Source organism: Gymnoscopelus microlampas, assembly GCF_963454915.1.
Source record: "Gymnoscopelus microlampas genome assembly, chromosome: 15".
Classification (NCBI taxonomy): Eukaryota; Metazoa; Chordata; class Actinopteri; order Myctophiformes; family Myctophidae; genus Gymnoscopelus; species Gymnoscopelus microlampas.
Window position 1 is genome coordinate 17,394,848 of NC_139952.1, and position 14,338 is coordinate 17,409,185.

The following is a 14,338-nucleotide window of genomic DNA, read 5'->3' on the forward strand; positions in this document are numbered from 1 at the left end:
GAAGGAAAAGAAGTGGGAGATTTAGAATCCTTTATGATCAACAGAGGATACTTTTTTTTAATAGATCATATACCAACATGCAAAAAGGACTAGCTGCTAGCTTTCAGACAAATAATAATCTCTTAAGTCAAAATGCATTGAAAGAGGCAGCTTGGCAGCCAAAAATTGCCTCTAGGAATAATTGTGATGCAAAGCACTTCAACGAACACCTTTGATTCACGCCTGACAAACAAATCACAGTGGTATGAGGTAAACACAGTTCATTTTAAAACGTTGTGGGACTTCAGAATCCTACAAAGTAAAGAAAAGCAAAAGAAATGTCTGCACAATTAACAATCCCGCATACTGAAAATCCTTTCTGTTTTTGGTGTGCAACATCATCATACGATGAAGTATAAATCGGGCTTAAGATGAAAGATAACACAGAAGAGAGGGAGCATCGTTCTCACCGTCTCCGTATTTGCAGTCTTGCAGTGGAAGAACTGTACTCGATAAAACATCACTTGCGCACACACACTGGTACACTTATGGACTGGGTGTGACCTGCCCTCGTTTGTTGTCGTCCTGATCAAATCCCACAGCTTATCACATCACCAGAATGTCATGCCAAGGTCACATGTAACTATAATTTACACACAAGGCAATTAAAAGTATTGATTACCACCTCACACAGTTAATGATTGCTGGGCTATCTATAGAAGCATTGTTCCGGACACACATGTCATTAGCCACACACACACACACACACACACACACACACACACACACACACACACGCACACGCACATACGCACACTAACATTATCATTTTGCACGTTAACTGAGACATTAACTGTGAATAATACTCACGTGCACACAGTGACATTATGTGTGTGTTGCTACGGTGACGGAGTAGGTTGCCATAGTAACAGATGATGAAGACAGCCTCCAAAGCATTTAAGAGGGATCGTCGTCACCTCTGACCCGAAGACACTTGTTAAACACATACACACATTACTTATTAACCTGTTTAATATACTGTACATGAACGCACAGACGTACAGTAATAAACTGCAACATTATCCATAATACATGCACACTTACAGTATGTAACCTTTCAGAAATGAGAAAGCAAAAAACAGAATACCATTACTGCCATTTGTGATGCTTTTGATGTGAAGTAACATTCACACATGCATTACATTCACACACCGATGGTGGAGGAAACCATGCAATGCATTGAACCGGTAACCTTCCGAATCCCAAGCGGCCGCTCTACCTCCTGAGCCACTGCCGCCCCTTAACCATTTTGTACCCAAATGGACCCTTACAGGTCCATGTGGGTACCTTTGTGCACTCCCTGAGTTTGTATTGCACTATTCATCTCTCTGCGTCACTGTGTGTGCCCAGGCTGACAAGAGGCGTTCTGGGAAAGCAGCTCAGCACACTTTCTCTGGGGAGGTGGCACTCGGGTCTTGTTAGGGCTGTGTGTGTGTGTGTGTGGGCACTGTGCCAGTGGGGCTAATATGGGAAAGCAGCAATGACCTGTATCTGTGTGAATGAGAGAGAGGAAATAAGGAAAACAAGTGAAAAAGTGTGTGTGTGTATGTGGGGGGCATGGGAAAGCTGTAGTAACCTGTGTGTGTGTTTGTTGACATGGGAACACAGGAGCCGGCAGTTCACAGGGAAATGCTTCCTGTTTGTGCCCCCCTCTCCACCAATCACAATTCACTTCCTGTCTGTCTGCCGGGCTAGTGACTGGTGCCGCCGCTTCATTGTCCCACATACACACAGTCTCACACAAACACACACACACACACACACACACACACACACACACACACACACACACACACACACACACACACACACACACACACACACACACACACAGAACTCTTACTATGAGCAGTTTTTGTTTCAAACTCATAAATAGAGTTCCTGTGAGTTTGTAAAGTCATGCTACGTCAGACAGCCTCGCATATGCAGTTGCATGCACGCACGCACACACACACACACACACACACACGCACACGCACACGCACACACTTATCATGCTGTGTGCCATTCTGTGGGAGTAAGGTGAGTTTCCCAGAGAGGGCAGCGGGCTTTCAGACACAATGCGACAATGGCACCGCCGAGCTCTGAAAACCATTATTTCCAAAGGCTTGCGCTGCGCAGCGATGGTTTGTCACTGTGTTAAGTGATGAATACATGTGTATTCATACAGAGACCTCGGGAGTATAGCCCTATCTTGGGAACATGTTTCCACCCAAGTAGGCATGTCGGGTGTGTTATAACTTATCAGGTAGCTTGTCGTAGGTACAGTAGGCAATATACAGTGTAAACGTAGCTTAGATTTGTTGTGTATTATGTGCATCATATTGTGACACCAGCTGTGTCTCTTGTGTTGCATCTTTTGGAGGACTAATTTGAAATGCATTAAAAATATTAAAAGAAAAGATATTCTGTGAAATAAGAAATCTGTGAAAATAATTGAAAGGGTCCCTCCGGACTTTGAATGTCAATTTCCCCTTTAACAAAACACAAATTTGACAGACAATTTTCTATTTCTCTGTACCGTTTTCCTCCCTACCTGTTAAGGTCTGGCACTGGGTGATGAGGTGGGGAGTCAGCCAATAGGGATCGTTCTTACCGTGCTGGGGGTGGTGGTTTTGGATTTCTGCGCTGACGCCACGGAGGGACCAATCAGAGCGTACCTGCTGGACGTGGCCGATACAGAGGAACAAGACATGGCGCTCAACATCCATGCTGCTTCAGCAGGTAGACATCTCGCACACACACACACACACACACACACACACACACACACACACACACACACACACACACACTGTACATATGTTGATTCACATCATCCTTGCTGCTTTAGGAGACTCATAGTGCAGGGGACACAAAGAGACGTGAACAGTCCTTTTTGCCAGTAGCCATCAGGCTCAACAACCAAGCCTGACCTCCATATGAAAACTTAAGACCTGAACTGTCTGTTCTTTTCTTTATTACTGACTATTGCTTTGTGTCTGGCACAGTCAGTTCTTTGGGATTACTGACTCCTGCTTGACTTGCACATGGACTACTGGGATGTTGAACAGAGCATTCACTGATGTCTATAATGAATAACTGTTGAGAATCTTAATATCCACACATACTGTATATTCATTGTTGATATACTGTACATACAGTATATTCAATATCAATAAAAATACTGCAATGTACATTTACATTACATTACAGTCATTACAGTCATTGACAAAGTGCATATATTCATTCTCATAGTCACTGTTGATACAGACTGTACAAACATACAGTGACATATTATACGCACGCACGCACGCGTAGGTGTTTGCACCCAGTCTCCCGGTGCACAAGCAAGCGACCAGCGAATGTTCAGCCCGCAGCATTCTACAACATGTTTTAACTCATAAGCCCAAATTAACTGTGATATGAAACATGGACCATCTGCTTCATCGCTGTGTCATATATATTGTCTCCATGTCAGCATGCACAGACCCATCTCATTCAGACCATCGAGTACTCATTTAATTTCCGTGACCATCAAACTTGACAGAGGATCTTTATTTGTACATACAGTGTGTATGCATGTACATAGGCTAATGCAGTGGTTCCCAAACGTTGTAGCTTGAGACCCAAAAGAGAAATTTGATAGTGAAACTATAGTGAAAATAGCAGATCTACAAGCTCACACATTGTGAGCTTGTAGATGTGCTATTTTCACTACTTCGTAAGTTAGATTTTTTTGTTCGTGTAATTTCTTTCATTTCTCTTTAACATTTTTGAAAATGTTATTTTTTTACTTTTTGAAAATTAAAAGAAAATCTAAAGTAAGTTGTAAATGAAAGAAAAGAAAGAAAGAAAAAACCCACCCCTGATATTTACTGTGGGCAGTGGGCCAATTCACATGGGTAGGTGTGCACATACTGTACTGTACATGTGACGATTTAAACTGGACAATCTCTCATCCTCACTTCCCCTCTCTCATTGTGTGTGTGTGTGTGTGTGTGTGTGTGTGTGTGTGTGTGTGTGTGTGTGTGTGTGTGTGTGTGTGTGTGTGTGTGTGTGTGTGTGTGTGTGTGTGTGTGTGTGTGTGTGTGTGTGTGTGTGTGTGTGTGTGTGTGTGTGTGTGTGTGTGTGTGTGTGTGCGTGCGTGCGTGCGTGCGTGCGTGTGTGTAGGTCTTGGAGGTGCAGTGGGCTATGCTCTGGGGGGTCTAGACTGGACACACACCTTCCTGGGCCAGGTGTTCAAGTCTCAGGAGCAGATCCTGTTCGTCTTCGCTGCTATCCTCTTCTCCATCTCTGTGGTCCTGCATCTCTTCAGCATAGAGGAACAGCAATACTCCCCCCTGCATGACCGGATTGTAGAGGTACGCGCTGTGTGTGTGTGTTTGTATGGTTTGGTATATAAAAAATAATTGTCCATTAAAATACATCTACTCTACGATGAAGGAGAGTCCGGAGCCTGCTCATCCACACCCTTCGGCCAATGGCAGGGCTCTCGGTCCCGCCCCCCACCTGGAGATCATTGGAGAGGATGAGATGATTGACAGCTATGACTTCTTTGACCCCTACGGAGATGACCAATCAGAGCGTGGTGACATGGACTTCCTGGAGGTGGAGCTTGTTAGGAGTAAGTTTGGAGAGTCCAAAGAAGACATTTCTTTCATTCGCTTTCTTTCTGTCTCTTTCATTTTCTCTTTTGCACACAATCCTTCTTTATTTCTGTCTGTCTCTGTCATTTTTATTGGTGATGTCCAAGTTCCTCATGGAAGCCACGCTGTTTTTAGACTCTTTTTTTCTCTAGACTATATCCATACGTATAAATTAATCGATCCCTCTGTATGTTTGTTTCTTCTTCCTAGGTAAAAGTGACAGTGTCCTAGCCATGGCAGACGCTACTCTCGACCTAGACCATGATGCTTTGTTTCTGCGCCACATCGAGCCATCCATCTTTGCCGACCACCTTTCGTCCTACCACGGCTCACCACCCAGAACTGCTTCCTTTTTCACCTCCAATCGCAGCTCTTCCCCGACCCGGCTGGCCAATCACAGACGCAGCAGCAGCACAGGAAGCCAAGACCTGCTTCGCCCCCATAGCAACAACCACCTCACACCCTCACAACCTGCGGGCCCGCGGATCTCCCGCGTCTCCGCTTTCCTACAGGAAATGGATGAAGATGAAGGACAGGAGGCATTGCTAAGCAACCAACACCCTAACGAGCCGCAGACGCCAAATGGGCGACTGTTAGCCAACGTAGCTAACGCTAGCAGAGCCCGTGTTAACGGGCTAAGTGAGAAAGGACAGGCCCACCGTGTTGGAATGGTCAAAGGTGAGATCTGAGGCATAGTTCATAACGTGTGCATTGCAACAAATAAAACAGAATAAATAGGTGATTGCTAAAAACAACTTTTAACCTGCCGTAAAATTATTATAATTATATTTTCTCCAAAAAAGAATAAAGATAAAGTAGGAAAGTGACACCGAATCTGTTCGCTCAAATTGTAGTGTGTGTGTGTGTGTGTGTGTGTGTGTGTGTGTGTGTGTGTGTGTGTGTGTGTGTGTGTGTGTGTGTGTGTGTGTGTGTGTGTGTGTGTGTGTGTGTGTGTGTGTGTGTGTGTGTGTGTGTGTGTGTGTGTGTGCGTGCACTGTATATATAACAATTTTGAGCAATGACACATTGGGAGGATGTAGATTTGGCTTTTACGACAAATGTTCACCTATTTTCCCCAAATGTTCGCCTATTATGACATGCCCAGAACAGGTACACTAGGGTACATGTGGTTAAATCATTCTTTCTGTGTCTTTCTACAGCTGCCAGCACCGGCCAGTCTCGGCGTCGCCACACGTTCTACCGGCAGCCGTCTTGTACGTTCTCGTACTACGGGCGCGTGGGGAGCCACCGGTACCGCTACCGCAGGGCCAACGCTGCCCTGCTCATCAAGTCATCGCGCAGCATGAACGACCTGTATGAAGTAGAGACCAGACACAGGAAGAGACGACAGAGGAACAGACATCAGAGTGGAAATACCAACTCCTCCAGTGGAGACACCGAGAGTGAAGAGGGAGAGGTAATGGATGGATGGATACAGTAGATGGATGAATAGAGGGAGGGGTGATGATGGATGGATAGGTGATGGATGGATGGATGAATTGATAGATGGGAAGAAATGGACGGATAGATATAGTAGATGGCTAAAGAGAGAGGTGTTGAATGCATGGTAGAGAACGGGGAGGTGGGAGAGGTTGAGGGCTATAATGGACATGAACAGAAAAGACAAACACTACATTTATCATTTTAACACTTTGCCCCACTTCCTTTCTCTCTTTCCGCCTCTCTCTCTCCCCCTCTCCCTCTCCTCCGTTTCTCTCTTTCTCCTCCCGGCCTTTGCTCTCTCTTTGTCTGCGTCTCTGTCTCCAGGTGGAGACCACAGTGAGGTTACTGTGGTTGTCCATGCTGAAGATGCCTCCAGAGTTACTCAGGTTGTGTGTGTGTCACTTACTCACCTGGTTCTCCATCATAGCCGAGGCTGTCTTCTACACTGACTTCATGGGACAAGTCATCTATGAAGGAGACCCCACTGTACGGACTAAAACACACACACACACACACACACACACACACACACACACACACACACACACACACACACACACACACACACACACACACACACACACACACACACACACACACTCAGTACACCCTCCTCACCTTGCCCCATAGGCTGCAGTAGATTACATAACAGCACCCCCCAACCCACCCGTATGCCTGCAAAAGAAACACACTCAGCATTTTCATCTTTAATTACACACACACACACACACGCACACGCACACACACACACACACACACACACCTATAAGATGAATACCGCAACACAAATAAATACATGAATGTGCTTGCACGATGCCTAATGCCTCTCTCTCTATCTGCTTCTTATAGGCTCCTCTCAACTCTACGGCTTTAGCCAACTACCACAAAGGAGTCCAGATGGGATGTTGGGGACTGGTGATATATGCCATGACTGCTGCTGCTTGTTCAGGTAGTAATAATGCGCGTACACACACACACACACGCACGCGCACACGCGCACACACACACACACACACACACACACACACACACACACACACACACACACACACACACACACACACACACACACACACACACACACACACACACACACACACACACACACACACACACACACAGAGAGAGAACATCACACCAGAGGCTTGTAGTTGAATGTGTGCTTGTTTAATCATCACATACATTGACTATTTTGGGAAAATCTTTCAAAAACAGTACTATACTGTATGGCTTAATTAGTTGAGGCAAATGCACACTCTCAAGCATATTATAGACAAAAATGCTGAGATTTAGTGTACTGGGAAAAAAAGGAATGGGCCAAGGATGGACCCCGGGGGACTCCGGTAAATATAGAGTTTAAGTGCTTAATTTAACATTACACTTTCCTCTCCCTTCCCTCTTTCTCCCCCTCGTCTTCCTCCATTCAGCTCTTCTTCAGAAGTACCTGGATAACTTTGACCTTAGCATCAAGGTCATCTACATCCTGGGAACATTGGGATTCTCAATCGGTATGTACCACTGCAGAGTCAATGTTCAGTAGAATAGAGGTCTTCAGGGGTCTACCTGAACCGACAATGCCCGAGATCCTCATGGGTTCGGGTCCGTGTTTTATTATGGTCAATTAGCTCCGGGTCGGTTCAGATTCTATTGCCTCGGATCCTGTGTCTGTTTATTATTTTGTGTCATACCTGATTGGATCAGAAAAGACCCGTACTCAGCGCTGATCAGGACAGATTTGCATGAGGTGCTGTGTAGCTTACGTGATGATTTAGGGTGACCTAGGATCAGATTACTGCAGCGCAAAGTAAGGGGGAAAAGTTGAGCTGGGCAAACTCAGCTGGTAGCCAGGCAACCAGCTGAGTTTAATGAGTTGAGAGAGCGCGTCAAAGGTTTGCGATTATATATATATATATAGTAGGCTATAGCTGTCATCTACTGGTAATAGAGATTATTAGGTTTGTCAGGCGGTCCATATAATACCCAACAGTTTGTGTCGGTTCTATAATATCTCAGAACACATTAGATCTCGGAACAAATTTCACGGGTCCAATTAGGATACGGGTCCAAAACATGTTGGAACCAATCGGATCTCGGAACGTTAGGGTTTGCTCCGTCATTTTAAGAACATTTCAGAACCAATCAGATATCGGAACAAATTTCACACGTCCATTAGGGTTCGGGTAATTTTGGACCCGTGAAGAGCTCTAGAACAATGCATAAGAATGGGTCTTTGAGGAGCACAGCAGCTGTCCAGTAACTGGACGCCATTACTTACTGAAGTCTTATTTTGTTCTCCACAGGAACGGCTGTCATGGCGATGTTCCCTAATGTGTACGTTGCCATGGTAATGATTAGCACCATGGGAGTCATCTCCATGAGTATCTCCTATTGTCCCTATGCTCTGCTAGGACAATACCATGAGATGAAAGAGGTACATACAATACAATACATAGCACACACTCACACACTCATACCATATGTATATACCTTAACACCACTTTGAAATGGTAATTTGAGCTCCTGACATTGATCTCTCTGTTCTCCAGTACATCCAGCACAGCCCTGGTAACTCTCGGAGAGGCTTCGGTATCGACTGTGCGATCCTATCCTGCCAGGTGGGCGTTCTTACCTTTGTCATTTTCGCAGTTTCAATGTCTTTCATTCTTTCCTCTTCCAGATTTAAAATGACTCTGCTGTGTGTGATGTGGTGTTGTGGCTCTAGGTGTATATCAGTCAGATCCTGGTGGCCTCAGCTCTGGGTGCTGTAGTGGAGGCGGTGGGCACGGTCAGTGTGATTCCCATGGTGGCCTCCGGGGGCTCCCTGCTCGGCTTCCTCACCGCCTGCTTCTTGGTCATTTACCCTTCTCCCAACACCGGGTGAGTAAACTACTTCTGGGCTTAAGCAGTAAATTAGCCTCACGGGACACTTGGTGCGTACAGGAGAAGTTATGAAATGATAAGTTACGTAAGCACAAAGCTTTGGCGTGAAATAGTCATGAGTATCTGAACAGATTTCTTAATTAAAATAATTATCTCTTGTAATCGTGATTGACCAGGGAGGGCGAGTCAGCCAAAGCGTCAGAGAAGCGGGCCTTGACAGCGGCGGAGCACGCCAACGGCAGCGGAGTATCTGTCCCCGCAGTCGCAGAGAAACCAACCTTCCTGAAACTCAACAAGAACGGCAAGGCCACCACCGCCACCACCACGACCGCTACCTGTCACATGGAGAACGAGTCTACTCTGTGAATGCTTGGCCAGACTGGACCAAACAGGAGATGACGGGTTACCACTGAAAACAGATTACATCACTGTCCACATCATCGCCTCGATGAATGCCAGAGCTCAAAGATGCTGCTTCACTCACCCCCTTGCCCCCCCCCCCCCCCCCCCCTTCGCTCTTACTGTCCACAATGATGAATGAATGCTGGGAAATTAGTTGTTTCCTAAAAGACAGACACAGATGAGAGAGAGGAGGGTTGGTTGATGTTGGTCTGCTCTGATTTGGTACTGATGGTGCCAAATGCTGGTGTACTAGTCTGGTATCTGCTGGTCCAGTCTTGTATCAACTGGTCCATTCTGGTATCTACTAGTCAAGTATGTTTCTGGGCCCACAGGAACTTCTAGAAATTGCATCATGGTCGAGTGATGTTGGGTTGAAGTGAATAACTCTTAAGTGTTCTGAAGGACCAACATGATTGCCTGATTGGTTCAGACCTCAATAATTTATACATCTTGCTGGAAAGGAGGATATATTTGTTGGGGAGAGGAACTGCCTCCTCTCTCTCTCTCTAGCTCTCTCTCAGGGCCTGTAGGAGGTGCTATTGAGCAGCCGCCTGGACAGGAAACTTCAGGGCACTGACACACGCACACACACACACACACACACACACACACACACACACACACACACACACACACACACACACACACACACACCTCCTTCCTTCCTCATTATCATCGGAGTCAACGTAAATTGGTGAAAACCTGAATAATGAACATTTATTCCTCGAAGTTGCAATCATTTAATAATGCTGAAAATAGTTCTTCCTCAACTGACTGCAGCGATTGAATCCTCGTTCATGGATGGTGAAGTCAATGGATGAGAGCGCATCTGCTGACTGGGTGTCTCCTGCCGAGGCACTGTGTTCACCAAATGAAGCCTATAGCGTTCAGGGCCAAACACGCTCTATTTTGTGGACTTTTACAGTACTCTGCGGCTGTAGCTTTAAGACTATAGGGACCTTATAAGGCAGCGTTTCTTGCAACTGCAAAGCAGAACCCAAAATGGGTCTGAGGTTTCTTGGGTTGGCTGAATGCGTGAACCTGGGTCAGTAGGGGATTTAGACAGCTGTGTCTTTGAGGTACCCTTTAGATAAGAGTGCTTCTCTATATTTAATGAACCTGGGTTGTAGAATGATACAGAATTTACTTAATAGGAGTCTCCAAATAGGTTAGACCAGTGGCTCTCAAATGTTTTAATTTCAAGAACCACCAGTTTGGTGTGCATTAGGCCACGTTCCATTTGTATACCTATTACTCTTAGAGTTATGGACCTGTAAGGGTCCATTTAGAACCCCCCAGGGAACTCTGGGGATCCCCGGACCCCACTTTGAGAAGCGCTCGGTTAGACTAGACAAATGCTAGGGTCTAATTGACCCTGCATTCCAGGGCAAAGACCCCATTGACTCAGTTTGGGCTCTGTTCTAATGACCTTTTAAGGACACCCTGCTGTAAAGTGTACTTCTCAGCAAATCCCGGGAGTGTCACTTAAAAAACTGTAAAATCTCAATCCTAGAATTGTCAGTATTTGTACTCCGGCACAGGGAACAAGATGGACAGGGTTACCTGACATTCATGGGGTCACTCCCTGTGGTCCCTTGATCCTGATCAGTTTAAACAATCAGAAGAAAGTAGAAGCAAGGATTTCACATGCTGCTGAGGGAATCACTTTGAGACCGCTGGTTGGATATTAGCCTGCCTTTATTAAAGGAGAAGAGGGGTGAAAAAAGAGAAAGACAGAGGAAAGGAAAGATGTGCAACTTTGGCAGAATTACACTACCAGAAATTAAGAATTAAGAATACATCAAAACTATGACCTGATAAACGGACAGATTTACACAGATTTACAATAGAGTAACAGCTTGTGCACTGCCATAATTCCAAAATGCTACAAGACGCCTTTCCTATTCCATACTCTTTCTTTCATCGTCCTCCCTGGTTAGTGGTTATTCCACTAGGTTTGTCTCGAGGACGTGCCTCTGGTTGCATAATTTTGCATCCCTAACAGCAATTGAACCAAATGCCTAACAGCAGGGATGCAAAATGGTTTCACCAAAAAGGCATCAGGTGAACGTAAAGGATAGGCAGTGGTATAGTGGTCATTGTGAAGAAGGTGATGTACGAATCAGGAGGTAGCATACTGTTCATTTGCAGCATGTAAAATCATTAGATATACTCTGGTTAGCTGCATACGGAGGACTACACCACTGCTTACAGGCGAGAAAATGTATAACAAAACCCACAACGGGAGATCCATGCAAGTTGTGTATTATTTTTTCCTTTTTACTACTATAACTAACTATTGAGTGTATACCATAAGTAATAAGCTGAAATCTTAAAAATGTGTTTTTTTTTTAGAATGTTTCTGTACGATGCTGGGCAAAACCAAACTTGAAGTTTGAATGGCAGATGAAAGCATCAAGGTTCTATGTTAGATTTTTCTTTCCTTTTGTTTTCTGACAATTCAGATCAATCATTGCAATAATATTGGGGGGAGGGATGTGTATTTATGTTTTGACAATTCTCAATCACTTTGTGTTGGGTGGTTAATTCCTTTCAGAGCTGCTAGCTAGTAATGTTAGCTTATGTCTGCCCTAGAGTGGGAACTTTTCTTGGGTTTAGTTTGCCTTTCAGGTCAATCAGTTGCAAAATGCTAATTGAAACACATGTAAACGGCAAACATTTTCTTTCACTAATTAATCATTGGCTGTTTATTTAAGAAAAAAATCTTTAAGGGGAAAAATATTTTGTTGGGTGTTAGGAGAGAACTAACATGCTGATTGTTTTGTGTCAAAAGTGAACTTTAAGTCTCACAAGTAGGTATATGTGGTTGAGGGTTTAGCCCTTTCAGAACAGTTTGACTGGTTCCATTGCTACATTTGTGTGTATACAATTCCAGAGAGAAATAGAAAAAAGTAAGTTGCATCCTTGATTGACCCCCACTCTGGCTATGACACTAAGACAAAGAAAGGGAGAACAGGAATGATACAAATTATGGAAAATACAGACCCATTGGTGCATATTTAAAGAACAGATGGGTTTAATGACATACAAATTGCTCAGCCCATACAGCAAATGACCACGCACAACTTCAGTTTAAGTACGTACAGTATGTGAATTGCAGTTCAGAGTTTGGCATGTGTGACCCTGTACAAATCATTACCTTGTTCTTTCTTATATTGTCTTAGGTAGGGGGTACCGTTCTTTTCTAATGCATGGCTGGATGTTCTTGTTCTCTTGTTTGAACACGATGTATAAAAAAAAACATGTACTGTTTAACCTGAAGGATTGTGCTGGGTCTGGGTTTTGGTGATTTTGAAAGTCACATTTTGAGTGCATCTGTGAGTTTAGTTTGGGACAATTACATAGCTGCTGTTACAGTCCAATACGGTGTAGATGTCTTACTAGCAGCTTGTTGATACAGTGTGTCACTATTAGGGTTGATTGATGACCAAGGTGAACACGCGTGTCGCACACCACGATCTACAAGCTCACAATGTGTCGCACATTGTGAGCTTACTAAAATATAAGGCAGGCATCATACCATGTTACATTGAAAGGTAATACAAGATGCGTGTGGTCCCTCACTATTCTCACACATGTGTTTATTTTGAAAAATAAAAGGGTAGGGGAGAAACACCAGGCCTTGAAACTTGGAAGTGCAACTTGGGTGTTTGGGTATAAATACAATGGGAAGTGTGTGGTATGGGGTTTTTCCTTAATGTCCCGAGCCTCTCACTGTAGAACTCTGGAATGTCAAGGTAGAGTGGCCTCTCTCTCTGCCTGGTGGGAGATTGAGATTTTGTTTTTATTTTTTATTATTCCATCAGGTGACTTAAGGGTAAAATCAATGAATGTAAAATGATTTCAGCTGAAATTGTTTTGTTTTTGTTCTGCAAGACAGAGGGGTCTAACATTGCACAGAACTTGCACATACAAAGTTTTAAAAAAGAGAGAGAGAAAAAAATCATTTAATCGTCTTGCAAAAAGAAGAAAAAACATCCAAACTGTGGATATTTATTTTTTGAGCTTTCTTGTTTAAAAAGGACACTTTCATTCACTTTATTTAAAAGAAAATATATTGAAAACCTTAGATTCTATTTGCTGTTATTGTTAACAGGAGATATGTTACAGAAAGAAATGTGGACTGGAGTGTGTGTGTGTGTGTGTGTGTGTGTGTGTGTGTGTGTGTGTGTGTGTGTGTGTGTGTGTGTGTGTGTGTGTGTGTGTGTGTGTGTGTGTGTGTGTGTGTGTGTGTGTGTGTGTGTGTGTGTGTGTGTGTGTGTGTGTGATTGTGTTCACAAGTGCACATGAAGCGAATGGAAAGTGTGTTAACATCTCATCTCAGTTTGATTCTCGTTCTGTGTTCTTTACAATCATCAGGTTTACACTTAATCTTTGGCTGAAATACCGGAGGTGATCGTCAGGTTGTCTCCATTCTGTCTCCATTTAATTGTTCTAATTCATTTGAAGATGTCATCTCTAGTTGCTGTTCTTTTACTTTGACAGAAGCGCAGGAAGACCGAGTTTGGCCATTGCACCTTTTATTAATGGCGGCCAATTGTGCTCCAGCATCCTGCTCATTGGCTGTAACTAAGGATTTTCTGAATTGTTAATCACGTCATCATGGTGATTTTACAGTAGACACTGTTACAGGTCAACAAACAAGACCAAACTCTGTGTACCTCTGACTCTGTGTTTAGCAGACTGTCTGTGTGTTGAGCATGATTGCGACAGTTGCCCATATATATCTTCAGAGATTACGAATACTTAAGAATGGGAAGATGAAGCTTGTGCTGTGTACTATATTATATGCCTTGCCATCTGAGAGAGAGAAAAAAGTTGTAAATATATTTTTCTTTTTAGTTCCTTCTTTTTTGCTGCTATAAGAAGCTGATTATTTTTGTTAGTAGTTTTGTTTTTCTATATAAGGACTGTATATATCTATA

At 43.9% G+C, this 14,338-nt stretch overlaps 1 protein-coding gene across 1 annotated transcript in view; it reads left to right on the forward strand.

Annotated features, from left to right (window-relative positions):
- Positions 1-14,338, forward strand: part of LOC311061128 (solute carrier family 45 member 4-like) — a 55,042-nt gene that overhangs the window by 40,613 nt on the left and 91 nt on the right. The window contains exons 5-16 of the mRNA XM_084079673.1: positions 2,584-2,763; positions 4,192-4,382; positions 4,465-4,645; positions 4,878-5,345; positions 5,828-6,084; positions 6,435-6,596; positions 6,960-7,059; positions 7,538-7,618; positions 8,411-8,541; positions 8,657-8,725; positions 8,833-8,987; positions 9,167-14,338. The exon at positions 9,167-14,338 is cut by the window's right edge and continues 91 nt beyond it. Coding sequence (XP_083935799.1) covers positions 2,584-2,763; positions 4,192-4,382; positions 4,465-4,645; positions 4,878-5,345; positions 5,828-6,084; positions 6,435-6,596; positions 6,960-7,059; positions 7,538-7,618; positions 8,411-8,541; positions 8,657-8,725; positions 8,833-8,987; positions 9,167-9,356 — 2,165 coding nt within the window. The 3' untranslated portion in view covers positions 9,357-14,338. The remainder of the gene's footprint in view (positions 1-2,583; positions 2,764-4,191; positions 4,383-4,464; positions 4,646-4,877; positions 5,346-5,827; positions 6,085-6,434; positions 6,597-6,959; positions 7,060-7,537; positions 7,619-8,410; positions 8,542-8,656; positions 8,726-8,832; positions 8,988-9,166) is intronic.